At 39.4% G+C, this 26509-nt stretch overlaps 1 protein-coding gene across 9 annotated transcripts in view; it reads left to right on the top strand.

Annotated features, from left to right (window-relative positions):
* The window catches only part of LOC132402058 (zinc finger protein GLIS3-like), a 371909-nt gene that overhangs the window by 305668 nt on the left and 39732 nt on the right, over positions 1–26509 (top strand). For all 9 annotated transcript variants that reach the window (XM_059984584.1, XM_059984585.1, XM_059984583.1 and 6 more), the window contains one exon: positions 1674–1842. In XM_059984584.1, the coding sequence (XP_059840567.1) occupies positions 1674–1842 (169 nt within the window). The remainder of the gene's footprint in view (positions 1–1673; positions 1843–26509) is intronic.

Here is a 26509-nt window from a genome sequence, read left to right as displayed (position 1 = left end):
TGAAAAGTCGTTGCTGGCTTTGAACCCTGCCTCTGAGTGCATGCAAGCACACGTGCCCTTTGCACATGGCAGCTTCACAACTGAAGTTGTAATGATTTTTGTTCTGATTGCAGTGGCCATAGATTGAACAGTTTTCCATTAAATCTAAAGATTAACTGAGGTCAGAGTTTGTCAGAGATTAAATGCTACATTGCAATGAAAAACACAGATACACTTACACTTAATACAAACTGAAGAATTGATAATGTGAATTTTAAAAATGTTGAAGTTTATTGGGAGAACTTATTCATATCTCTACACTACAACTAATGTGACTTCCATTTGGTGCCAGGATGTCTCTGATCCAGTTTTTAGACCTTGCTTTCCAAACTTGGCAGATATTATGGCGATAATCACAGGCATTAAGTTGGCCAACTTTTTCACAATTGAGGCCAACAGTGAGCTATTATATTCTTGATTGATGATGCAAGTGTATTACTGTGATGCTAAATACTTGCACATACAGAAATCTTCCCAGAGTTGAGAAACACAGTCAAGAAATATTAACAAGAGTTTCAACACTTACTAACAGATGTTATCGTCTGTTGAGAATACTTTTGCTTCAAATTCCTGTTGTTTATTGATAAAAGTCTCTGATTTTAAGCAAAACTATTTTAAAGGAGATGATATTCATGTCAGATCTCCCTGCTAGTGGTGAATTTCACAAAAACGACTCCTTTGATTGTAAACAAGAGAAAATTTGCAGATGCTGGAAATCCAAGCAACACACACAAAATGCTGGAGGAACTCAGCAGGGCAGGCAGCATCTATGGAAAAAAGTAGTCGACATTTCGGGCCAAAGGATCCTCTGTACTTTGTTCCTTTGATTGTAAGTGAGTTATGATTTTAGAACCACTTTAAAGTCAGGAAGTAAGTGCTATAAGCTGATATATTGAATATTTTTCCATTGCTCAGGGTCTGGATTAGATGACAGGTGGTTTTGGAGTTGTGGGCTTTACTGAGATAATTGAAAATGAATCAAAATGCAACAAAACTTCTTCATTAGTGGTATCCCAGAATGACTGCTGAAGATCTGAAAGAAATGCAGGTTTTAAGATTGGATGCATTTATAATATAACCATCTAACAATCACAGCATGGAAACAGGCCACCTTGGCCCTCCTAGCACATAATATCCAAGCACATCTGCTGTAGCCTTGATTTTGCTCAAAGAAAACATTAAATTTATGAGGACACAGGCATTATGACAAGTCAAATTTTATTATCATGAAACCTAAATTTTGTAAAATTCTCTGAAACAAGGAAAAACTAATTACTTTTTCTTCATTCATTCTATTTCCAAAATGCTGCAAGCTTACTTACAGATTTATGAATGTTTGCTTCAATCTATGTCTGACTTCAAGTATAATAGAAATGTGAGATGTAGATTACATTCTTCATAATTTAGTTTCAATATTGCCTTCATTTGAGATTAAGATTATATTTAGCTAGAATTTGATCCATTTTAAGTCAAGTCTATCTTCAGAAATTAATATGTTTGTATAACATCGTCGGCAATTTTAGCTTTCAAGAGTAGTTAACAAAATTAACTAGGTAAATTAATTTGTGAAGAAAATAGGGTAGCAGTATTTTTAATTTGATGAGCTGAGACAATTCTTTTTCTTGCTCATTTAGGGATGTACAGTTGCTCACCCACCAGGCACAATGGGCCAGCGGCATCCATTTTATCATCTCCACAGCTCACCCGAAGTTCGTCCTCTGACTGCCATTCCCTGGAAGGGGACTTACACAGCCCACATGGTCATCTTGCACAGCTGTCTAAAGTGGAAGATTCAAAACTAGGGTAAGATTGACAAGTTTAAGATTTACTAGATCCTAGATATCTACATTTGGACTGCAGTTATGAAAGTGAAAGTAAATTGATGGAGTTAACCTACCTCAGTGATAGTTGAGAAGGAAAAACAGCCAGCCACAGAATTCACCACTGGCTTTGATACCTGCACTGTTGGTTGTTAGCAGCTAGGGTGGCAGTAGACATGCAGTATTGTGCAAAAGTCTTAGGTGCCTTAGACTTTTGCATCATTCTTTAGTAATTTTATGTATTGCACTACTTTTGCTGCAAAGAGAAACAAATTTCATGATATATATGAATAATAATAAACCAGATTCTGATATGGATCCCTATTGTGGACTGAGAATGGAAAAGGGGCAGAGAGAGGAGAATCGGGTTTGTAAAAAGGGGCAGGGAGAGGGGAATCAGGTTTGGGAAAAGGGGAAGGGAGGGGGGGGAGGGAGTGGGAAGCACCGGAGATGCATTCTGTAATGATCAGTAGATCAATCGTTTGGAGTCAAATAACCTTGCCTGGTGTCTTGGGCACCCATGCCACAACCCTCCTCTGGGACCCTTTCTCTGCCACCTGTCCCACACCCCTGCTGTGGCGCTCTACCCTCACTATTCCCAATTTACAAACCTGTTCTCTGCTCCATGTTGGCAAATACAGTATGTGCAAAAGTCTTGGCTACTAAGCTATATTTGTTTATCAAAAAATATATATACCTAGGACTTTTGCACAGTACTGTACTAAGAGGTGAAAATAAATATCCAACTTTTATATCCTGATGGCTTTCCAATTACAACAGTTAAAATGTGTGCATCAGCTTTATTGATATGAGAAAAGAGGAAAGAAGGACATGTCTTCACTGCTTAAATATGAACATCCCTATCCTCCACTGCGTTACCCTTAACAGAAGTCTGCCATCACTAGAATCATTCCAGCTCATCTTTTCTGTTCAATTGATTTACAATATTTATTTAGAGATAAAGCACAGTAACAGGCCTTTCTGGCCTACAAACCCATGCCACCCAATTATACCCATTAAGCAACTAATCTACTAACCTGAATGCCATTGGAATGTGGGAGGAAAGCAGAACACTGGAAGGAAACTCATGTGGTCATGGGGAGAATGTACAAACTCCTTACACACAGCAGTAGGAACTGAACTGGTCACTGACGCTGTAATAGTGTTACGCTAATCACTAGACCACTTTGCTTCATCAAAGATTAGCTTTATTTGTCACACGCACATCAAAACATACAGTGAAAAATGTAATTTGCATAAACAACCAGCACAGTCTGACCATATGCTGGGAGAGCTCGCAAGTGTCACTGTGTCTCTGGTACAACACAATGTGCCCACAACTTACTTACCTAAACTATAAGTATTTGGAAACCGATGCAGTCATAGGGAGAATGTACAAGTTCCTTAACGTCAGGAGTGGCAATCAATTACATTCACTTTAATAAAGCATTATGCTACCGTGCTGGCATCATTCATCATCAACATCATTCACAAAATACAGTTATCAGAATTGTATGTCTTTCCCCAATTACCGTAGTTTTGCTAAATTTTTTCGTAGCTTCATCACTTTTCCAGCCAGTGCCTCTTTAATACTTTACTGTGTTAAATTTAGTTTGCTTATTTCATCAGTCTACATCTTCTTGAAGTCTGTCATCCTGTCTTTAAGTAACACAGCCAAGTTGTTACTATATTATGTATAGATATTGATTATGTCTTCTGTACACCATTTATGTATTAGGAAAAGCCCTTGTCCCAGTACTAACACCAGACAAAAGCACTGTATCACCTTAATCTAGTCTGAGAAACAGCAGCTCACTGTGACTTTGCTTTCTGTCCCTAACCCAATTTCTCATCCACGTGTCAATGCTTTATTTTATTCCAGGCACTTCAACCTTATTGACATGCTAATTTTGTGGCAGTTTCTGTGCATGTCTGTATTTATATCGACCTCATTATCTCATTCAACCTTTTTGCTACGTCTTCAGGCAATTCTTTAAAATAGATAAACAAGTTTGTCTTTTTAAAATTCAAGTTAGCTTCTGTTAATTATTCAGCTGATCTGAGTGATATTAATTTATTTCTGTATTACTGAAAAATCATCTCTTGTGAATTGATTAGGTTGTATTTGCTGACTTTATCCTCACATCTACTTAACAAAAATAATGTAAGATTTCCATATCTCCTGTCCCAATATTTTCGCCCTCAACTCTCCTTTCCTCCCTCTCACCCCATGTCTAATCAAGTATCAAAATCTTTGACTCAAAGACAAATTTTTCCTTTAATTTCACATTTGGAGCTGGGGACTTGCTTAATTTCAATTATAGCTGTGTGGGTGACCTGCCTGGTATTAATTTTATTAGATTTTAACTCATCCAGCTTTACAAACATCTCTTAATTTACTATGATGACCGAAGCAGTTTCTCTTTTAGTTAAAACAAATTTAAAGTGATCATTTAGTACCTCAGTCATGCCCTCTACCTCTAGGGTATTGATTTTGATCCCTAATTGTCCCCATCCTTATGAAAGCTATAAATAAACTCTGCCCATATTGTTCAATTCACCAGGTCAAGCAGCATCTGTGGAAAAGTGTAAACTGTCGACGTTTCGGGTCCTTCATCAGGACTGGAGAAAAAGAAGATGAGTCAGTGTAAGAAGGTGGGGGAGGGGATGAAGAACTACAAGGTGGTAGGTGATAGGTGGAACCCGGAGAGAGGGAAGGGTGAAGTAAAGAGCTGGGAAGTCAGTTGGTGAAAGAGCTAAAGGGCTGGAGGAGGGGGAATCTGACAGGAGAGGACAGAAGACTGTGGAAGAAAGAAAAGGGAGAGGAGCACCAGTGGGGGGTGATGGGTAGGAAAGGAGAAAATGTGAGAGGGAGAAATGGGAATGGGGAATGGTGAAGTGGGGAGTGGGCATTAACAGAAGTTCGAGTTGGAGGCTACCCAAATGGAATACAATGTGTTGCTCCTCCAACCTGAGTGTGGCCTCATTGCGGCAGTAGAGGAGGCCATGGACTGACATGTCAGAATGTGAATGGGAATTGGAATTAAGACTGGGAGAGCCCCCATTTTCTGGCAGATGGAATGTAGGTGTTCGGCAATGTGGTCAATCAATTAACTTCCCAGCTCTTTACTTCACCCCTCCCCTCCTCTTGGTTTCACCTATTACCTACTACCTTGTATCTCTTCCTCCCATCCCCCACCTTCTTACTCTGACTTCTGATCTTTTTTTCTCCGGTCCTGATGAAGGTTCTCGGCCCTAAACGTTGACTGTTTACTCTTTACTATAGATGCTGCCTGGCCTGCTGAGTTCCTCCGGTATTTTGTGTGTGTTGCTTGGATTTCTAGTATCTGCAGATTTTCTCTTGTTTGCCTTCAAAGAAATTTCTAGTTCTTAATGTTTTCCTAAATTGTTGGAGCAATCAAAATCAAATTTACCTCTTTAATTTGTATTCCAGACCCTCATTAATCTTTTTAATTTGAGCTGCACTGAACATGGTTAATATTCTTAATTCACCTGCATTATCTTGTTGCTTTCCTGCATCTTTAGTATTAGAATAAGAACAAGTAATGAAATCATGTTCTTGCTCAAATCAAAATTATGGAGCTGTACTCAGAAATCTGCTTGCTTCATTCATAAAGTGCTCAGTCTGTAAGAAGTTATGCTCATTATTACTTGTTTCTTGGTGCAATGGGAGATGGTTAAAGATGAAATTGGCACCTGTTCATCTGGCACACTTTTGCTGTGAATCATTCTGTTACACCATTCTGGTAAAGGTGATTGTCCCAATGAGAATAAACCTTCCCCCCACCCAAATAATCAGCATGCAGTGTTCATTTGAGATTATCTCAGCTATTTTATAGCCTTCAATTGATGCCATCTTCAAGTCTTGCACAGTTGCAAATACTCTCAGTAGCACTGTAGCATCAGCAACATACTGAAAAATAGCATCAATGTTACATAAAGTTGCCAAGTGATTTCTTGTAGTAAGATTGCTCTTAGCACATTTAAGATACAAGCTACAACAATCCAGGGGAAGCGTTGTGGCAGTGACTGAAGGACTTCCTGAAGACTTCACGGAATTTGGATTAAGAATTTGTTGCCAGACATAGATTCCTGAGGGGAAGAAGGGGGAAGAAGGAAATGTGAAGATGAAATAAAAGCAGCCCTCAGGCACCTACATCATGCATGAACAACTAATTTGAGTGTAGTGCCAATAAACTGAAGTCTAACCTCCCTCCGATTGGCAATCCTTACCTTCCCTCTGACACTGACATTAAAACATCATCTTGGCTAAAATGTGAAAATAAATGCAACCATGAAATTTGAATTTCCAAACCAAATATAAATGGAAACCATGGCGGATGTTAGATAATCTCTCTTGTGTGTTCTCGCAGACCTTAGACCTTTGTTTGTCTCGTGTCCACATAGAGCACATCTCTTGGCAACAGCATACCTGGCAGAAGGCTAGTGAATTTATTGGTGGAGACTCCTGTTGCCTTTGGCCAATGACCACGTGCAAATCTGGAACTAGCTGTTTCAAACTGCATTATATTGGCATGAGTTCAGCAACTTGAGCTGGCCTGTATGTGAGCAATGGTAAAAGCAGTAACAGAATAGTGGAGATGCAAGTGTGCATGCAGTAATCCATAGAAAGGATGTCAGGCTCATGCTGCTTGGAACAGCAGACACTTTTCCTGGGTCAGTGCTTTAGAGATCCAGCAAGTCGGATGGAGACACTTTCCAACCCTGGTTTCTACAGTCGTGGTAACTGTGATCACACATGCCTTCCACTGCAACACACACACACTCCTGGCAGAGCTGCTTGTGAAGTGAAGTGAAATGCAGCAAGCACTGGAGTGCTTGTGAAGTTGGCCTTCAATTCTATGCTGGAAAAGATGGACTTTAAGCTCTGCACAAATTACTGTGCCAAGTTCAGTTTCCCTCATGCTGATTAACGTTTCTGGCACCTATGCTTATTTATTTAGAGATTATTTAGAGATTTGAGTTATTCTGCATGTTCATCCACCACCTTTAGTGTAACTTGTCCCAGCAAACCCTCAGTTGAGTCCTGTGCTAACATCAGTCTTTACACCTGAATTACCATCTTCCTGTGCCAGGCCACAAGTCACTCATGATCATTCACACCCCAGATCCTGGGCTAACCTCTAATTAGGTACAGCCAGTGATGGTTTCTAAGCTAATGATTGTTAGTGTGAAATTAATAGACTGTGTGCTTTCATTACTCTTGTTCCTCCACTGCCAAGCCACAATATTTTTCTTGAGTAACTAAAAAGAGGAAGTTGCGATGAGGGATATCCATAAAATAATTGCAATATACAAGCATGAAAGAATTGTGAATAAGAAGGAAGATTGAGAGAGTGTCATCTTTGATTGATTTGGCCTTTTCACTAGGCAGGGATATTCCGATATATTTTTAACATTGTCTCTATTCCCAAAGACAGATTCTGTGGTGCTTTCTCTTGCAATAAAGAAGGGAATAAGTTGTCTGATATATTTAAGACAATAAGACCATAAGATGTTGTGGCAGAATTAAGTCATTTGGCCTACTGAGTCTGCCCCCCCCCCCCCACTTCATCATGGCTGATCCATTTCCATCTCAGCCCCAATCTCCTGCTTTCTTCCTGTATCCCTTCATGCTTGGACTAATCAAGAATCTTATCAACCCCCACCTTTCATATACCCAATGACTTGGCCTCCACAGCCATTTGTGGCATTGAATTCCACAGATTTAACACTCTCTGGTTAAAGAAATTCCTTCTCTCCATTCTAAATGGACATCCCTCTATTCTGAAGCTGCACCCTCTGGTCCTAGACTCTCCATCATAGGAAACATCTTCTCCAAGTCCACTCAGCTGAGGCCTTTCAACATGCAATAGGTTTCAATGAGATGTCCCCTCATTCTTCTGAATTCCATTGAGTGCAGGCCTGAAGTCATCAAAAGCTCCTCTATTTATAACCCTCTTAATTGTGGATGTTATTAGTGGTTAATGATGAATTGTTGGAAGTTTTGAAGCTGAGTCTTTGCATGTCTGAGGAGGAGAATATTAAAGTACGAATTTCAGTTGATAGGGATGTTTGGTGTCTGAAGAATGGAGTTGTGGTTCGCTGCATAGTCTTTGAAGATTGTGATGTGTTTGGAATAGGTACTTGATATGTGCCCCTTTCTGTCTGAGATTATTGACTTTATTTGAGTAGAGTGTCCAAGTTCTTGGAATTTACCTGTGATTAACTGATCCCATGGTCTTTTTGAATAACTGCTTAGAAGGCCTTATGGCCACCAATTTATTTTAGATACTGTTCATGTTTTCCTCTCCAAAAAGACCACCACCATGGTATCCAAAATTCTAGCAACTCTCTCTCCTATGTTGTTCCATCCTTAATGTTTCCTGTGTTATGTTCATTTACTGCAAGACTTTCAACTCGCAACACATTTCAGATGAATGAAATACCAGCCACCTTTAGCTGGTGCTTGCCAGTGACGTTTTGGATCTCCTTGCTGATACAGTGGTTATTGTTGACTCCATGCAAACAAACATGTTGATCAGTAGACAGCAAAACAATGACAAGCCATTTACAACTCAATAAACAGCCATTGTGATCCTTGTTCTGGTTTTTTGGTAGTTACCCAATTGAGCCACCTTTTTACATTTCATGAAGCTGACAGTGAACGCCATGCATTATTCTCATCTAACAGTATCTTGTGAAAAATGCAGTTTGTTCAAAGCAGGGAAGAAACTTCACAGAAGCTCCTAAATTTTGTTTTCAAACTTCACTAAAGGTATTGTGAAACAGTGATATGTGCCAGCTTTGTTGCTTTTTCACTCTGTGTGTCAGTCGAGTGGTCTGAAATATAGTTTTCCTTTGTGTTAATTTGTTATTGCAGCTACAAAGAAGCTATACGGGCAATATGTTGTTTTCAGTGTGAAGCTTTTTGCTAAAAAAAATGTTCATTGTTAAACCTGCAACTCACAATTTTACACAAAGCAGATTTTCTGCTACCCTGTGGTCACTGGCAATGCACATGCTGGGCCATGCTATTTCTTCTGACATTGCAGTCTTCCACTGGGAGATCTGTAGGGATCTGCATTGAGATACTACAAGGAGAAACAATAAGAGAATGCTGAGTAAGGTGTTGCAGTTGCAGTGAAAGTGCAGCGCAGCCAGACAGTAAGGTACAGCAAGTGTTGTAACGAAGTAGATTGTGAAGTCAACAGTCCATCTTATAGTCCACCATCCAGTGGTCTGTTCAATAGGAATAGAAGTTGCCCTTGAGCCTGGTGATAGGTTTTGAACACAAAACTCCAGGCACACAAGATATATTTTTATTAGCGTTGAGGAATGACTCCTGGATGTACAAACAGCCAGAACATTAAGTTGCAAATAGATATACCCTAAACTATGTATCAAATGGCAGAAATTATGTGTCAGTTCTGTAGATGACCACTTAATACTTTCATTAATGCCATGGGGGAGAGGGGGTTTTCAATGAAAGTCGATCTATTTGTCCTCCCCTGTTTAGCTCTAATGGTACAGAATCAGAATATGCCAGGCTACATAATTGGTTTCAATGGCCTTAAAATATTATTGGATGTTAGAGTATAATGTATTGTTATACAAGTATTAGTAGAAGTGATTGCCTTGTCAATTTGCTAAGAAAATCTGTTAAGCGGATCCCCCATGCTAAGCTGGCAATCTACAATCTTGACAGACAGTTGAGCAGGGAGGTTACATGTAAACAATATTTTTTTAAAGACTGTTTCTTGCTTTTTATTAACTGACTACTCCCCCTATCATTTTTAACTCCTGAAAGATGCCCCATGTCTAACAAACTCTCCCAGGATTTTCCTTCCTAGCATGACAAAATTATTGCATGTGTCTAATTAAATACAAATAATTCTGTCAAGCTCTGGTGGTATCAGATTTTTCATGGAAGAGATCTCATGGAACTTCACTGTGATTTACTGTTGTCAGTTAAATCATTTAAAATAACACTTCAATTTGACCAGAAGAAATCTCAGGTCAGATTCTTGTTCTGCACCAAATGAACTGATCTCAGCTGGAGCAATGTGCTGCAATTGAATTGGATCCAGATTCAGATTTATTTTTCATGTGTACATTGAAACATACAGCAAAATGCATCATTTGTGTTAACAGCTAACAAAAGCTAAGGATGAGCTGGGAGGGGGTAGCCCACAAGTGTCACCATACACTCCTGCACCAACAATCAACAGAACCTTTCCTCCTTCCCACCCATATGTTAAAGCTCACATAGTCGGGTTATGAGAATGGTGTAGGTGTGGGGTGAGAATGTGGAAGTTGTCGGAGAGAAAGAAGTAGTTTATGTCAAGGTACCCTTTAGCATTGTTACCCTTTTCAGTTTGGTTGACCTCAGGTGAAATTAGACTGGAGCTAAATTGTCATTCTCCTTCAAGGCAAGAAAGAATCATTTGAGGAAGGGTTGAAAAAGTAGTGAAGAGAAGTGGAAGAGGAATCCAAAACTAAAGCAAGGATGTAGAATTCATAAATGTCTGACACAGGTTCCAACATTTGATTCAATAGTGTAAGGTACTATGGTGCATTGCTTTGCCAAAGTTAATATGGTCTGAAGGACTTCTTGCTCTGAAATAGCTATTGGAAAGACAAATCAAACATTTTTATAAAATCATTGAGTTTAACACAACACCAGGATCCAGTCTGCATTACAAAATGTGTTTACCCTGGCAGAATCAAGAAGCTTACAGTGAGGCTGTTCATGGTGCATTCATATGAATACTGCAACAGGGAGCCAAGAATGCCAAACAGATGATGCTAATGAAAATGAAAAGGATTGCATGATTTGAGGACATTTAATTTAGTGGCATTTATTTAGTCATATAATTATAGAGCTATACAGGATAGAAGCGTCTCCTTCAGCTGAGCTATTTTGTGCTATCCAAGGGGCCTGTCTGCGTTGGTCTCAAGTGCCTGCATTTGGCCCAAATCCCTCTAAACATTTCTTAAACATGTACCTGTCTAAATATCTTTTAAATGTTGTCATTTTACCTGCCTCCACCACTTTCTCTGGCAGCTCATTGCATTTCACCATCACCCTGTGTATGAAAAGCAAGTGAATTCGCATTCAGTCCGCTTTCATTTTTTCCCCTCAACTTAAGCCTATGTCCTCTAGTTTTAGACTTCCCTATCCTGGGGAAAAGACATTCACCTTATCCAAGCCCCTTATGATTTAATATAACTCCATATGGCCACCCCTCAGCCTTTTATACTCCAAGAAAAACAGATCCAGCCTTTCCATTCTCTACTTATAACCTAAGCCATCCTTGTGAACCTTTTCTGCACCTGCACCCTTTTCAGCTTAATGACATGCTTCTTATAGCTAGGTGACCAGAGCTCCACACAATATTCCAAATGCAGATTTACTAATGTCCTAATTAGCTAGAACATGATGTCCTAAATTTTCTTTTCAAGCCCTGACTGATGAAGTCAAGAATGCCAAATGTCTTCTTCACTACTCTAATACCTGTGTTGTCACTTTTAGGGAACTGTGTACTTGTACCCCTGGGTCTCTGTTCTATTCTGCTCTTCAGGGTTCTGCCATTAACTATATAAGTCTTGTCCTGATTTAACTTCCCAAAATGCAACACTTCACACTTGTTTGCATTAAATTCCATCTACCATTCTTTAGCCTACTTTCCCAGTTGAATAAAATCCTGTTGTAACCTTAGATAACCTTTTATTTCTGTCCACTGTACCACCAACTTTGAAGTTAACTTATTAATTATTGCCACATATGTTTTCATCTAAGTCATTAAACAGATGACAAACAAAATAGAACCTAGTGCAGATCCGTTTGAAGCACAAGCAGGAGGCAATCTGTGGATGTTAGAAATACAACGCTACACATAAAAATGCTGGAGGAACTCAGCAGGCTGGACAGCGTCCATGGAAAAGAGTACAGTCGAAGTTTCAGGCGAGACCCTTCATCAAGACTGCAGGGTCTTGGCCCGAACTGTTAACATTTTACTCATTTCCATAGAGGCTACCTGGCCTGCTGAGTTCCTCCAGCATTTTGTGTGTGTGTGTGTGTGTGTGTGTGTGTGTTGCTCTCCATTTGAAATATGACTGGCTGCAGGCTCCATTCAGGAAAACAACTCTGCACTACCACTCTCAGACTCTGGCCACAAAGACAATTATGTATCCAATTGACCAGTTCACTCTAGATCCCATATGATATAACTTTCAGTCAGCAGGACCTTATCAAAGGTTTTCCCAAAGTCCATGCATCACTCTGCCTTCTTCCCACATCAATCCACTTGACCACCTCTTCAAAATACCCTGTTGAATTCGTGGGGCACCATTTCCCACCCACTAAAGCATGCTGATTATCCTAGTCAGTCATTCTCTTTCCAAGTGCTGGTAGAACCTGTCTCTCAGAATCCCTTTCAATCCCACCTGTCATTCTCCAGTCTTCCAGTACCACACATGTGGCTAATGTTATAGGAAAGTCTGAATTGCAACTACTAGTCAGTACCTTGGATATAACTATCACCACCTCTGGCATGCTTTTTGAGCTCAGCAGGATAGATCCATAGCTTTAGATATATGAAGGAGGGTTGGGGGGGGGGGGGTATTCAAAATTTACTCTTATTGCTTGGAATTTCACCAGACAGATAAGGTGAAGGAAATTTGGTGATTGTCTCTTACAGTTCACCCTCAACTGATGAATGAGATCTTTCATATTTAGCATTATTTGTAGATACAGTAAGGAAAGAAAAGGTACAGTTTTAGTTTACTTTGAACACTAAGTAACTACCACTAAGAATGATTCAACAGTATCACCAACTATGCTTCATCATATGATGAAAATTCAGTATATCATAGGATTGATCTAAAGGACTGTCAAATATTTATTATTGTTTCAAAATACAATCTGTATCAAGTCTTTTGGTTACCTACTCTATAGCGTAATACAATGGAAATGGATTAAACCTGGTAATAAGGTATGATTCTGCAGATGCTGGAATCAGGAGCAACAAACAATGTGCTGGAGGAACTTGGTAGGTCAAGCATCATCTGTGGGAGGAAAGAAATGTTGGCTTTTTAAGTCAAAACCTTACATCAGTGATAGTTGGTAGTACAGACTGATAAGCTATGAGACATGTGAGTGTCAGGTGTATATCAGCACCATCTATTAATTTCATGTTCAGCAGTATCTAGACAGTTAGGTTTTGGTAGTGGAAATCTTTTAGAAACATCAATACAAACATAGAGCCATAGCTTTAGATATATGAAGGAGGGTTGTTGGGGGGGGGGGATTCAAAATATACCCTTATTCATCTAAGGGTTGTCACTTAGAGGAAAATGGCTTAATAAGGACAGGCCAGTATTGAATTCTTAAGGGTAAATTGTATTTAACAAATGTAGTAATGTTTTTTTTTAGCACATTGAGTTTATGAAAATTATGCAATTAATGTTATGTAACTGGACTTCCAAAAAGCCTTTAAAAGACAAAAGGATGTTAGTTAAAAGCAAGGTTAAATAAATGATTTTGTGCTGACACTTAAAAGTGTCAACTGAGTTTGCATCCCTTATAGTTTTAGATATTGAATTCTACAGTTCAGGAACATAGTTCAAATAAGCTGACTTGCCAATGATGAAATGGACTATATAATAAAAAATCAGTGATTGAAAATTGCTTAGACTTGTTTTTATACTTATCAATATGTTGGGCTTTTTCTCTTTTTTTCTTGGAAATCACACTCTAGAAATATCCCAGTAAATCACTTCAGTGCCGTTTTTAAACCCCAGGGAAATGAGGAAGAAAAGGGCAGGTTTGAGAAATGTAGACTGTTGAGCAATTCAGTCAGATCATGGCTGATCTGTAACCTGTATCTGTATATCTCCCAGTTCTTCATATTGCTTTATATTTTTGGTTAACAAAAATCCGTCGGTTACGGTTTCAAAATGAGCATCATTGCTGTCAGTGGAAGAAAGCTTGAAGCCTCTGTCATCTTTTGCATGCGTGATTGTTTCACAAAGGCCCACCTCCTATTTTTAGACTATGTCATTTATTTCTGGACTCCTTACTTACCAGAGCCTTCCTGTCAGTCTTAACTGCTTTCTTTATCAGATCATCCATGAAACCTTCTAAATAATTTGGAAAAATCTATAGTTTGCTTAATATCTCTTTATTATTTAATGCATACTATTCTGATATCTTTGATTTCATCAAAAGGAAATAAGTTTTTTCAAATATATGGTAACTTTTTTTCAGAATTCAATTTGTAGTCCAACTGCTGTCTTGTAGAATATTTCAAATGAGTTTATGTTCTGTGTACATAGACCCAAACTCTCTTTAAACTGCTAAAATAAAAGCAGAAAATGCTGCAAATTCCCATCAGTTTAGGCTGCATCTTTTGGAAAAGAAATTGTGTTAGCATTTTGTCAGAACTGGGAAGGAGATTTTAAAAAAATGCTAATTAAACTGCAGGGTGGATGGAGAATGTCCCTGTTGTGGTTAAACCAGGTGATCATTTTCTCTTTCTCTTCCCATAAGTTGACTTCACATGACCTACTTGATACTTCCCAACATTTCAATTTTTATTTTAGATCGTCATCATGAGCAGTTTTTCTTTAGGATTTTCACTTAATGGACCATTTTTACTTCCCTGTCTTAGAAAGTATTCTACAAGTTTTCCAGACACCTAAGGCAATGAACACATTTGCCATTATTGAAATCCTGCTTTGTGCAGTTTAACCTATTCCTTAAATCTATTAATAATACAAAAATAATTTTACATGCTCCTGCATGGTAGGTTGGTCTCAAAGGTGGGATCACATGGGACCCAGGATGAACTGGACAATTACATTAAAAATGGTCTTGGTGGTAGAAGTCAGAGGATGGTACTGGAAGATGTTTGTTTGATTGGATACCTGTGACTAGCTGTGTGCTGTAGAGATCTGTGGGCTGGGTCCCCTCAACTGCTTGAATGGTTTGGATGGAATGTATGTGGATGACACCAAAGAGGACAGTGAAGAGGTTTATCAGGGTGCCCACCAGACGTAGTTTCATTTGCCTGAACTTTGCCTGTATCCTGATAAACCCTTCAAACTCATGTGCCTGTCCAAATGCCTCTTAAATGCTGTAATTGTACCCACCTTCATCACTTTCTTTAGCAGCTCATTTCATATATGCTCATGATTATATAAACCTCTATAAGATCGCCCCTCAGCCTCCAGGGAAAACATTTCCCACCTATCCAGCCTGAAATCCTCAAGTCACAGCAACATCCTTGCAAACCTCTTCTGCATCCTCTCTACTTTAATCACAACCTTACTATTGCTAGGCAACCAGAGCTCCAAGTGTGATTTCACCAACATGTTGTATAACTGACATGGAAGATCCCTAGCCAAGCATGCCATATGCTTTCTTTGCCATCCTGTCACCTGTGTCACTTCCAAGGAACTGTATACATATACCCCTGAGTCTCTGTAGTACAGTATTCCTCAGGGCCATTATATTCAATAGACAATAGGTGCAGAAGTAGACCATTCGGCCCCTCGAGTCTGCACCGCATTTTGTATGTCTTGCCCTACTACATTATTTCAAATTTTTATGAGCTAAGTTTCTTCTGTCATTCTGTTGCCCATTTTCCCCATTGATCCAGACACTTGTTGTATAATTAGACAACCTTCTTCACTGTCCACTATATTACTCCTGGTGTCACCTGAAAGCCCAGTAGACATGCCACCTGCATTGTTATCCAGATTGTTAATATACATTACTCATGGATGTAAAGTGGACCTACGCAACACTGAAAGTGTATATGAATAACTCTCACTGCTCTACCATCATTTATGTAATCTACCAAATTTATTCTGTTTGTTGCTGCTGATCTCTGTTTTACTTTCACTGAATACAACACTGACCCGAAGAGATTGGGCTGAACCTTGCTGGTAAGCAGTGGTCCCATACCTAACCCCCAGCATTCCTCAGTATGCTTGGGATTTTCATGCAAAGGCAAGTGCTCAATTTTGCTGGAAACTCTTCATTCGTATTTGTTGACTGCTGTTTGATGTTGGACTTTTCATGGAGGTTGGGAATGGTGGAGAAACTTGCCGCAGTTCCTCAGCACTTAGGCATGAGGTTCTGTCTGCTGAATGTGTGCCAGGTTAGAACTGGCACTGGAACAGCAAGTCCATTCATCCCATTCGAAACGAATGGCTGCACAGCACTGGGATTAGTAATAGTTCATTTACATTTTTAAACTGATTTAATTTGGTTAATGTGCTTTTAAATCTTTTAATTTTTAACCTTGTTAGTTTTCATTTTCCTTTAATTTTTGAAGTTCAAGAACATTGCAAAGTTTTACGAGTTTATCTCTCATTATATCTGTTCAACATGTTTACTGCTCTTCCTGTATCATTTTCTCTTGATGTGTTTGGTTTACATTCTGGCTGTCTTGCAGCCATATCTTGGTAATGGTTTCCTTGTCAATCCTTCCAAGTTGAATTTGCATTTGTAAGTTACTATGCCTTTCGCATTCTTGCGTGTTTGTACAGCAACCTTTACTTGAGCCTATACTTTAACTTGTTGTAAAGTTTACTTGCACATTTCTTCTTTCTGAGTACTGGTGTAATTACCCTAACCTTTTGGTTTTCCAGCCACCCATCTGACTAAAGTGTAATGGTCCTTCCTGAAAGTGTGATAGCCAGAATTGTACACTAAACTTGGTTTGCTTTGTAAATCTTTAACATTTTTACTTTGAATTCTATGCTTTAGGATGTCATATGCTTCACTAACTGCTTTGTTACTCCATCCTGTCCCCATCAGCAAAAATATGTGCTCATTTACCTCACATTTCTCTGTACATGCACCTCTTTAAGCTTGTGCAATCTAGTTTTCATTGTCCTTTCTCATTATATCTTCAAGAAATCACCTCAGACTTTTCTGTGCTGAACTTTATCTGCCATATGTTGCCCATTCTCCAGTCTTTCACTCCACTGCCCTCGCCCCCACCCCACCCAACCCCAACTGGAAGTCCAAGTCATTCGTATTGGAACACCGGCAGTTGTAATATTAGACTTTAAGGAAGTGGTTATCTCTTTCCTGTCTTTAAAGTTATCCATTCCCTTCTGTTTTTGATCCCTTGAGCAGTAGAATGTCCACACTGATACTACTCCATCATCCGGTGGGCTTCAGTTTCACCAATTATTTGAATTTCCATAACCATAATATTAACTGCACTGCCTGGCGTTCCTCACTGTTGTTTCGTCAAAACACCGAATCATTTCAGCAGATACATGCTGACTCTCTTTTATAATAACTTATATTTGTCAATTGTTTCACCAAAAACTGAAAATGTTACTTGAGAAATCTGGTCCAGTTTTTGACTTTTTATTCATTGCTTTTCCACACAGTTCAAGGTTAAGATTTCTGATTATTTTCTGTTTTATGAGTGCATGGTGTGCATAATTGGCTGTAAGATATTTGCACATAAGAAAATAAATATGATGCCAAAGTATGACAAATCTTCCATGACACAACACTTGGTGAGCTGGATGATATAGCAGTATCAGGGATAAGAAATATTTTGATAGTATTGATGAAGGTAAATAATTAGGAGTTCACCTGAAGCTGAAAAGGAAAGTTTGTTGGGGTGTTTCAATAAAAGTGAAAGGGAAATCATGGGATTGGGCTGATTTAGAAGTGTAGATCAAGACTCTGGTTACCTTGATGAGGCAAGATATCTTGGAATTTGGCAGCACGGGAAACAAAAGAAATTGAGGTTTGGCAGCTTGAAGATGGGGATTTTGCAGCAGTGTGGAAGACATTTTGTGGTTTGCTCTTATGACACCCATATTTGCATTGCTTACATAGTTACGTCTTTATGTAAGCCACATTGATTTAAGAATTTTAAGAGGCGCTCAGCATGTTTTTTGTCCCATAATTAACTACCTTTAAAACTTAAGAAATTTTTGAAGCAAAAGATTATCGCTCAAATGAATTTTCACCTTGTAATGCTTTAAATCTGTCATAAAAGGAGCCAAAAGTAAATTGAATGAAGAAATTATTTGATTTTTCCAATTCTGAAAATGATTAATTTTATAAAGCAAATATCGTGTACCTACTTTCAGTAGAAAGAGAATAATTTCTGTAAACTTCTCTCTTGAAATTTTGATAATACTTTATATATGAAACTTTACCTGAAAAGAATTGAGTTGTGATTAATCTTTTCAAATAATTTAGCTAAGTAAAACTTCAGTAAACATCTTGTTCATCTCTATTTTGTGCGTGGTAGGTCATGTGTAGCCAACCTTATAGAGTTTTTTGAGGATGTTACCAGGAAATTTGATCAAGGGAAGTCAGAGGTCTCCTTCATCTCATATTAAGGAATGAGACACGGTAGGTGACTGAAGTTGTTGTTGAAGAGCACTTTGCGTCTAGTGATCATAAAGCTAATAGTTTCAGTATTGCAAGGAACAAGACTGGTCCTCTGGAAGATCAGAAAGGTAATCTATGCATGGGGGAAATGTTAAATGGATTTTTTTACATCTGTATTTGCTTGGGAGATGGACACAGAGTCTATACAAGTAAGGCAAAGCAGCAGCACGGACCCGATACAGATTACAGAGGACAAGCTGTTTACTGTCATGAAGCAAATTAGAGTGGACGAATCCACAGGGCCTGACAAAGTGTTGCCTCGGACCCTGTGGGAGGCAAGTGCAGACGTTGCAAGGGATATTGCATAGCAGAGATATTTAAACGTGTGAAGTCCCGGAGGTTTGGAGGAGAGCTAATTTTGTTCCGCTGTTTAAGAAAAGCTCTAAAAATACACCAGGAAATTATAAGTCGGTGAGCCTGACATCAGTAGTGGTAAAGTTAGTGGAAGTTATTCTAAGGGACCAGATATAGGAGTATTTGGCTAGACAGGGATTGATTAGTGATAGTCAGCATGGCTTTGTGCATGGTAGGTCATGTCTATCCAAACTTATAGAATTTTTCAAGGATGTTACCCAAGAACGTTGATGAAGGCAAGTCAGCGGATGTTGTCTACATGGGATTCAGCAAGGCACTTGACAAGGTCCCGCATGGGAGGTTGGTCAAGGAAATTCAGTTGCTCAACATTCAAGATGAGGTAGTAAATTGGATTACTCATTTGCTTTGTGGGAGAAGCCAGAGAGTGGGAGTAGATGGTAGTCTCTTTGATTTCATGCCTATGACTACTAGAGTATGGCAGGGATCTGTGCTGGGTCCTTTGTTGTTTGTTATCTCTATCAATCATCTGGGTGATAATGCCCTTAACCAGATCAGCAAATTTGCAGATGACATCAAGATTGGGTGTGTAGTAGACAGTGAGTAAGACTATCAAAGCTTGTAGTCTGATCTGAACCAGATGGAAAAATGGGCTGAAAAATGGCAGATGGGCTCTAATGCAGATGTTTGAGGACCAACCAGGGTAGGTCTTACACAGTGAGTGGTAGGACAGTGTGGTAGAACAAAGGGATCTGGGAAATAAGGACCATAATTCATTGAAAGTGGCATCACAGGTGGATAGGGTTGTAAAGAAAGCTTTTGGCACATTGGCCCTTCCTAAATCAAAGAATTGAGTCCAGGAGCTGGGATATTATGTTGACGTTGGTGAGGCCTGACTTGGAGTATTGTGTGCAGCTTTTGTCACCTACCTACAGGGAAGGTGTAAATAAGATTGCAAGTGTACAGAGGAAATGCATAAGGATGTTGCAGGATCTGGAAGATCTGAGTTATAAAAAGATTGAAGGGGTTAGGACTTCATTGTCTAGAACAAAGAAGAATGAGCGGAGATTTGATAGTTATACAAAATTATAAGGGATATTGATAGCGTAAATGAAAGCAGGTCTTTTTCCACTGAGGTTGGGCGAGACTACAACTAGAGATCATAGGTTAAAAGTGAAAGGTGAAATGTTTAAGGAGAACATGAGGGGAAACTTCTTCACTCAAAGGGTCGTGAGAGTGTTGAACAAGCTGCCAGTACAAGTGGTGAATGTGATTTTGATTTCAACATTTAAGAGAAGTTTGGAGAGGTACATGAGTGGGAGAGGTAAAGAAGGCTATGTTCTGGGTGCATGTCGATGGTATTAGGGAATTTAAATGATTTGGCATGGATTAAATGAGTCGAAAGACCTGCTTCTGTGCTGTAGTTTTCTATGAATAAAAAGACAAAATGTCAACTTGCAGTTTCAAAAACAACACTAATCAGCATACTCTGATAATGAAAAATCTGATAATGATTAGAGTGACACAGGACTGAGATTTACAAACTTAACAAGAGACAGACAATATAGCTTACACCAGAAGTGAACGGTAAATTAATTGAAATGGAATTGGTCACTGGCTCAGCTGTTTTAGTTATTCCACAAAATGAGTTTGAATGGCATTTCAAAGACACTGGACTGAAATCTGCAGATATCCAACTAAGTACTTATGCTGGACAAGAGATAACTCCTGTGGGAATGACATTTGTAACAGTGAGATACAATGACCGAAAGTTACATTGGGCTTGTATGTGGTAAAAACAGAAAGCCTAGTGTTGTGGAGACATGATTGACTGAGACAACTACAACTTGACTGGAGACCCATCCACCAGCTGCATGCCACATCTCCTACAAAAGAGTCAAGTGAAAGAATTAAGAAAGGAACTGGATGATGCCACAGAAATGCTCATGGATGGCAATGGAAAACGCAAACATATCAAGATAAAATAATATTAAATGACAATGCCACACAGAAGTTATACAAAAGCCGCTCAGTTCCTTTTACCACCTGTAATAAAGTAGCCTGTGAGCTCGATCACATGAAGGCTGAAGGAACTCTTTCCAAGGTTGAGTGGAGCCCATGGCAATGCCAATGGTCTCAGTCACCAGTAAGATGGGTCTGTTAGTAGCTGCGAAGTTTTTAAGGTACTGAAAGTAGGTAAGTACCCTCTGCCCAGGTTAAAGGATATCCTTGCAAACCTTTCTGTATAGAAACTTACACAAATGTGCTGAAAAGGTTCAAGCAGCGGTGGATGTCCAGTGGCCAAAGGATGTCTCACAGTCCTGGTCCTCTTTAGGATTTGTCAATTACTCCAACTGGTTCCTGCCAAACCTTTGTACTGTGCTCAACCCCATGAACTTGTTACTATAGTTTGGGAGAAATTGCAATGGACAAAGCAGTGTGAGGCGGTTTTCAAAAAGGTAAAGGGAATGTTGACGTCAGACACTGTACTCACACATTATGATCCACGTTGTCCAATGAAGTTTGCCTGTGACACCTCGCCCTATAGCATAGGTGCAGTCATGTCACATGTTATGAGTGATGGAAGTAAACTCCATAGCATTTGCATCACATTCCCTGACCGATACAGAAAAAGATTATGCATCAATTGGCAGAGGGCTCTTGAGCCTGGTTTGGAGTGTAAAATGCTTTGACCAGTGCTTGTATGGGAGAGAATTTTCCCTTGTTACTGATCATCAACCCATAGTATCTATTTTCAGTCAATAGAACAGTGATCCACTAACAGCTACAGTGCGAATACAGAGATGGGCAGGACACAATTACAAAATTTATTTCAAGAAGACAACTAGTCATTGAAATGCTGATGCATTGTCCCGTTTATCCTTAGAAAGGGAACTAACTGAAAAATTTTCAAAAGAGGACACTCCTCCTGACATGTTCTCCCTGATGCAAATTGAGAGTCTCGGTTACAGCAGAGATGATCCAAAGGGAAACCAGAAAGACCCCACACTCTCTCAAGTCTACATGGCCAGAAAATGGCTGGAGTGTGCAGCAGAAAGTCCAGTTCCCCATATTAACCAGCACCAGGATGAACTTGCCTTATGTGGGGATTGAGAGCTATTGTACCATTCAAGCTGGGAGATAAAGTGTTGGAGGAGCGATATATCAGTCCTTTAGGCATGGTCAAATTGAAGGTGTTGGCTCGGTGTTTTGTCTGGTGGCCCGGAATAGATTAGCAGATTGAGCAGCTTGCCATGCACCGTGCGGAATGCCAACACATCCAGAAGATGCCAAGTGCAGCACCTCTTCACGCCTGGGAATAGCCTGCATTGCACTGGCAGAGGATTCATGTGGATTTTGCCAGACCATTCATGGGCACAATTTTCTTGTTCACAGTAGATGCAGCTACAAATTTGCCAGAAGTGTTCACAATGGCCTCCAACACAGCCTCACATACTAAGGATGTATTGAGGAGCCTCTTCTCAAGGACTGGTGCTCCAGAACACTTAGTGACAATGGACCATGGTTTGTTGTGGAACAGTTTCAGTCATTCCTGAAAATGAATGGAATAAGACATATTACATCTGCATAGTACCATCCAAGTACAACTGACTTGGTAGAAAGTTTTGTCCAGAATTTAAACAAAGCACTGCGAGCAAGGTCAGCAGAACCCACTATACTTATACTGAATGAGAAGCTTGCAAATTTCCTCCATGCATATTGCAGTGCAGTACACTCCACAATCCACAACTCACCAACTATGTTGTTCCTGGGTCCTCCCTTGCACTCCCTCCTCAAACCCAATCTCAGAAGGGGTATGCAGGAAATAAAACTGACACACATTGAAGGCTCCTCAAATATGGTAGTTCGATGTTTCACTCCCTTAGTGAGGGATTACCTAGGTAATCAAAAGGGGGTACTTGGAAAGATTAAGGACAGAACTGGAAAACTCATCTGCATAGTTGAGATTGCATCTGATATCATCTGGAGAAGACACTTTGATCAGTTGAGGAGAGCAGAGACAATTGTTAGAGAAGAAAGGTGTAGAGAGCTATCAGATGCTTTTCCTGCAGTCCCAGTTTGATTATATATAGTTTGATTAAGCATTCTTTGATTGTTTACATAATTCATTGCAGGTTACATGTAAAACTATGTGAATTATATACATCATTATGTCACCACGTCATACATGCGCACCTTGCTTAAAAAACAAGTTAGACTCACATTCCTGGTTCTCTTGTTTTCCTTTCAATTAGTTTTTATGTTTTAGAGTTACAAAACATAACAATGTCTATCTTTTCAATGTCTCCACGGACTGCAGAACATGGAATGTGTCCCTGCCATTCCTTCCTGTCCCTGTAACCTTTGTACATTAGAACTTAACTCTTACAGTGAAAAGTCAGTGGGATTCAAGATGCAGTGCCTATGAGTTGTCCCAATATCCTCTCAACTTCTTCCAAAGGCGCGGACACTATATGGTGAATATCCAATTGTCAGCCTGATGCATTCTTCTTTGATAGATCCTAACTTTGATCTCATTCTTGAGATTCTTGAACCACTTCCAGCCTGGGTAGTTCCTCTGCTAACCTTGAAGTTCAAAGTAAATTTATTATCAAAGTATATATATATATGTACAACCCTGAGATCCATTTTCTTACAGAGTAAATTCAAGCAACACAATGGAATCAGTGAAAGACGGCACCCAACAGGATGGACAACAACCAATGTGCAAAACAGAAAACAACATTGTGTAAATACAAAAAGAAAGAAATAATATATAAATAATAATAATTAAGCAATAAATATTAAAAACATGAGATGAAGAGTTCAGTGATGAGGCAAATGAAATTTATCCCCATTGGTTCAAGAGACTGATGGTTGAGGTGTATTAACTATTCCTGACCTGGAGGTGTGAGTACTGAGGGTCCTGTACCTTCTTCCTGATGGCAGCAGCAAAAAGGGAGCATTATCTGGATGCTGGGGGTCCTTGATAATGGATGCTGCTTTCCTGTGACAGCACTCCCTCCACGTAGATGTGCCTAGTAGTGCTTATGTGCTCATTTTATTTGACTATGATTTCACTTCTCCAAGGCTAAGTAACACCACCCATCTTCTAGGAAAAGGGAGTGAAGAGAGGGTGACTACAAGAAGTCACAAACAATTAATCTATGTTCTTTTGAAGTTAAGAAACATGCCTAGAATGAGAGAAATTAAACTCTGTTGGATTACTCAATTTGTCAGTCATGATCTGTAGAGAGAGAAATAGAGTTACTTTTTTCAGGCTAGTGATTCTTCATCAGAACTGGAGAACCAAGGAAACAAGTGTGTTTTAAGTTGTGGAGGTGAGGGGCAATGGTAATGAGAAAAAAAATAATATCTGTAGAGACCAAGGAGCTCTCTAGCTAATCACAGCAAAGTCGTCTGAGGGAGATGAATAAAAGAAGCTGGAAAGAGAAACATCCAATCAGCTTGACTTGTGAGATGCAGAGTCCAGTGCAATACAGACAAAACGCTACAGGCTCTCAGCACGCCAGGCAGCATCTACGGAAGTTAATGAAAAACCAAAATTTCAGGCCGTTTTTATCACTGTTAAGGCAGCTGAAAGCGTGGATGTTTGGGAAATGGAGGAAATGCAGGTGAGGGTAGCATCTATGGTGGAGGAAGGAAAACCCTGCTCCGTGATGTCATGGAAAGGAAAACTATATCCTGGAAACAGGTGCAGTAGAGATGGAGGAACTGAGAAAAGGCATTTTTACAGGAGACAGAGTGGGAAGAAGTATAGTCAAGATAACTGTGGTAGTTTTATAAAAGATGTCAGCCGACAGTTCGTCTCCAGAGATGGAAATAGGGAGATTGAGAAAGGGGACAGAAGTGTCAAAAAAGGACCAAGTGGACTTACGAGCAGTGGAAAAGTTAGAGACAAAGTTGATAAAATTGATGAGCTCAGCATGGGTGCATGAAGCAGCAGCAGTGCAGTAGTCAGCGTAGTGGAGAAAGAGTTGGGGAGCATAACCGGGGAAGACTTGGAACATGGACTGTTCTACGTAGAGGTGGGCATAGCTGGGGCCCACACGAGTGCTCATGGCCACCCTCAAGTCTGAAGAAAGTTGGAGGAGCTGAAGGAAAATTTGTTGAGGGTGAGGACTAGTTCTGCCAGATGGAGGAGGGTAGTGTTGGAGGGGAACTGCTTGGTTCTTTTATTGAGAAAGAAATGGAGAGCTTTAAGGCCTCCTTGATTGGGGATAGAAGTCTATCAGGACTGGACTGAAGATGATGCAGTCAGAACCAAGGATTTGAAAGTTAGTGAGGAGATTGAGAGCATGCGAAGTATCATGGATGTGGGTGGGGAGGGACTAAACCAATGGGGATAGAATGGAATCGAGATATGAGGACATGAGGTCAGTGGGGCAGGGGCTGGCGGAGACAATAGGCCTGCCCAGACAGTCAGGTCCAGGTAACATTTAGAATGAGAAAATTTTTTTATTGGAGGCTACTTCTCATGGCTGGATAGTCCAAATTTAATACTCGTGGTTTCATGCTTTAAGATTTAAATGGGGTGAAATGTTATGGGTGTTGTCCATTGTGAATCTTAAAATTCTTTACCTAAGAAGGCTGTAGATGCCAGTGGAAGAGTAAGTTTGAGATTGAGTGATAATTTGTTATATTGTTGTTATATACCAACGTACAGTGTAAATCTTGTTTTACATGTCATCCATACAGATAATTTTATTACAACAGTGGGACTAAGTAGTACAAGGGAAAGCAGTAACAGAGTGCAGGGTAAAGTGTTATAGCTACAGAGAAAGTGTAGCACAGGTAGACAGTACGGCACAAGGTAGATGATGAGGTCAAGAGTCCATATTATCGTACTAGGAGACCATTCATCAGCGTTATAAGGGAATTATGGGCTATGGGGATGAAGTAGGAAAATAAAGCTGAAATTGAAAATCAACTATTGAATTTATAGATTATATCTTTAATTTTGCTTGGGTATTGGTTGGGCCAGAATGGTCCCATTTTTGAGTGCTTGACTTACACTGATGTTAGGAATCATTTTAATAACTGCTTGGAATTCCACAGCTTCTGTATATTCTGCATGCTACATTCTTAAGTAGAATAATTAGAATACCCAATGGAAAAATTTTGTTAAAAAATGTAGTTGTCATCAGTAAGGAATTTCATTCTTTTTAGAGTTCTTTAAACCCTAACAAGAAACAGATATTGCTAACAGCTAAAATACATTTCCACTGAAGACTGCCAAGAGGCAGGCATATTTTATCATTAAAGTTTAAACATAGGCACATGGAGAAAACTATTGGCCAGATAAGTACAGGCCAGTTAATGTAAAACAATTGAGAACAGGTTGGCTGCCACATTCAAAATAAGCTGGATTGATATATTTTTTTTGTATTTAACATCCATACCACCTTATGACTTTTATCGGTCAACTTTGCTGGGTGTCAAGATTCAATTCAGTGGGTATTCACTTCTACAAATAAATAGGGTGTTGTAAAGGAGAAATTGTACAATTACTGAAAATTACCTAGACATTGAGGGAGTACATGTATTATTCTGTTAGTTACTGAGTGTGAGCATGAAGGTCCCAGGCTTTCTATTCAAAGTTAATTGATCTTAGCTCAGATAATGGTGGGGAACTATGATTGATATGAGTATAACTGAGCTTGGGATGTTAAAGGATTCCTAAGGTTCCTGCTATAAATTTCTTTCACTGCACGGCCCTATGATAGAATGGTCTTCCCACAGTTACTGATTGGGTAAGTATATAGAAAAGCCGTCATGATTAAATATTGTGGGGCACTTTATACCAACATGAATCATCACTTTTAGGGCAGATGAGCAGTAAAGAAATAAAATA

This window comes from Hypanus sabinus, chromosome 11, assembly GCF_030144855.1.
Source record: "Hypanus sabinus isolate sHypSab1 chromosome 11, sHypSab1.hap1, whole genome shotgun sequence".
Lineage (NCBI taxonomy): Eukaryota > Metazoa > Chordata > Chondrichthyes > Myliobatiformes > Dasyatidae > Hypanus > Hypanus sabinus.
This window is presented reverse-complemented; position numbering and strand designations above follow the sequence as displayed.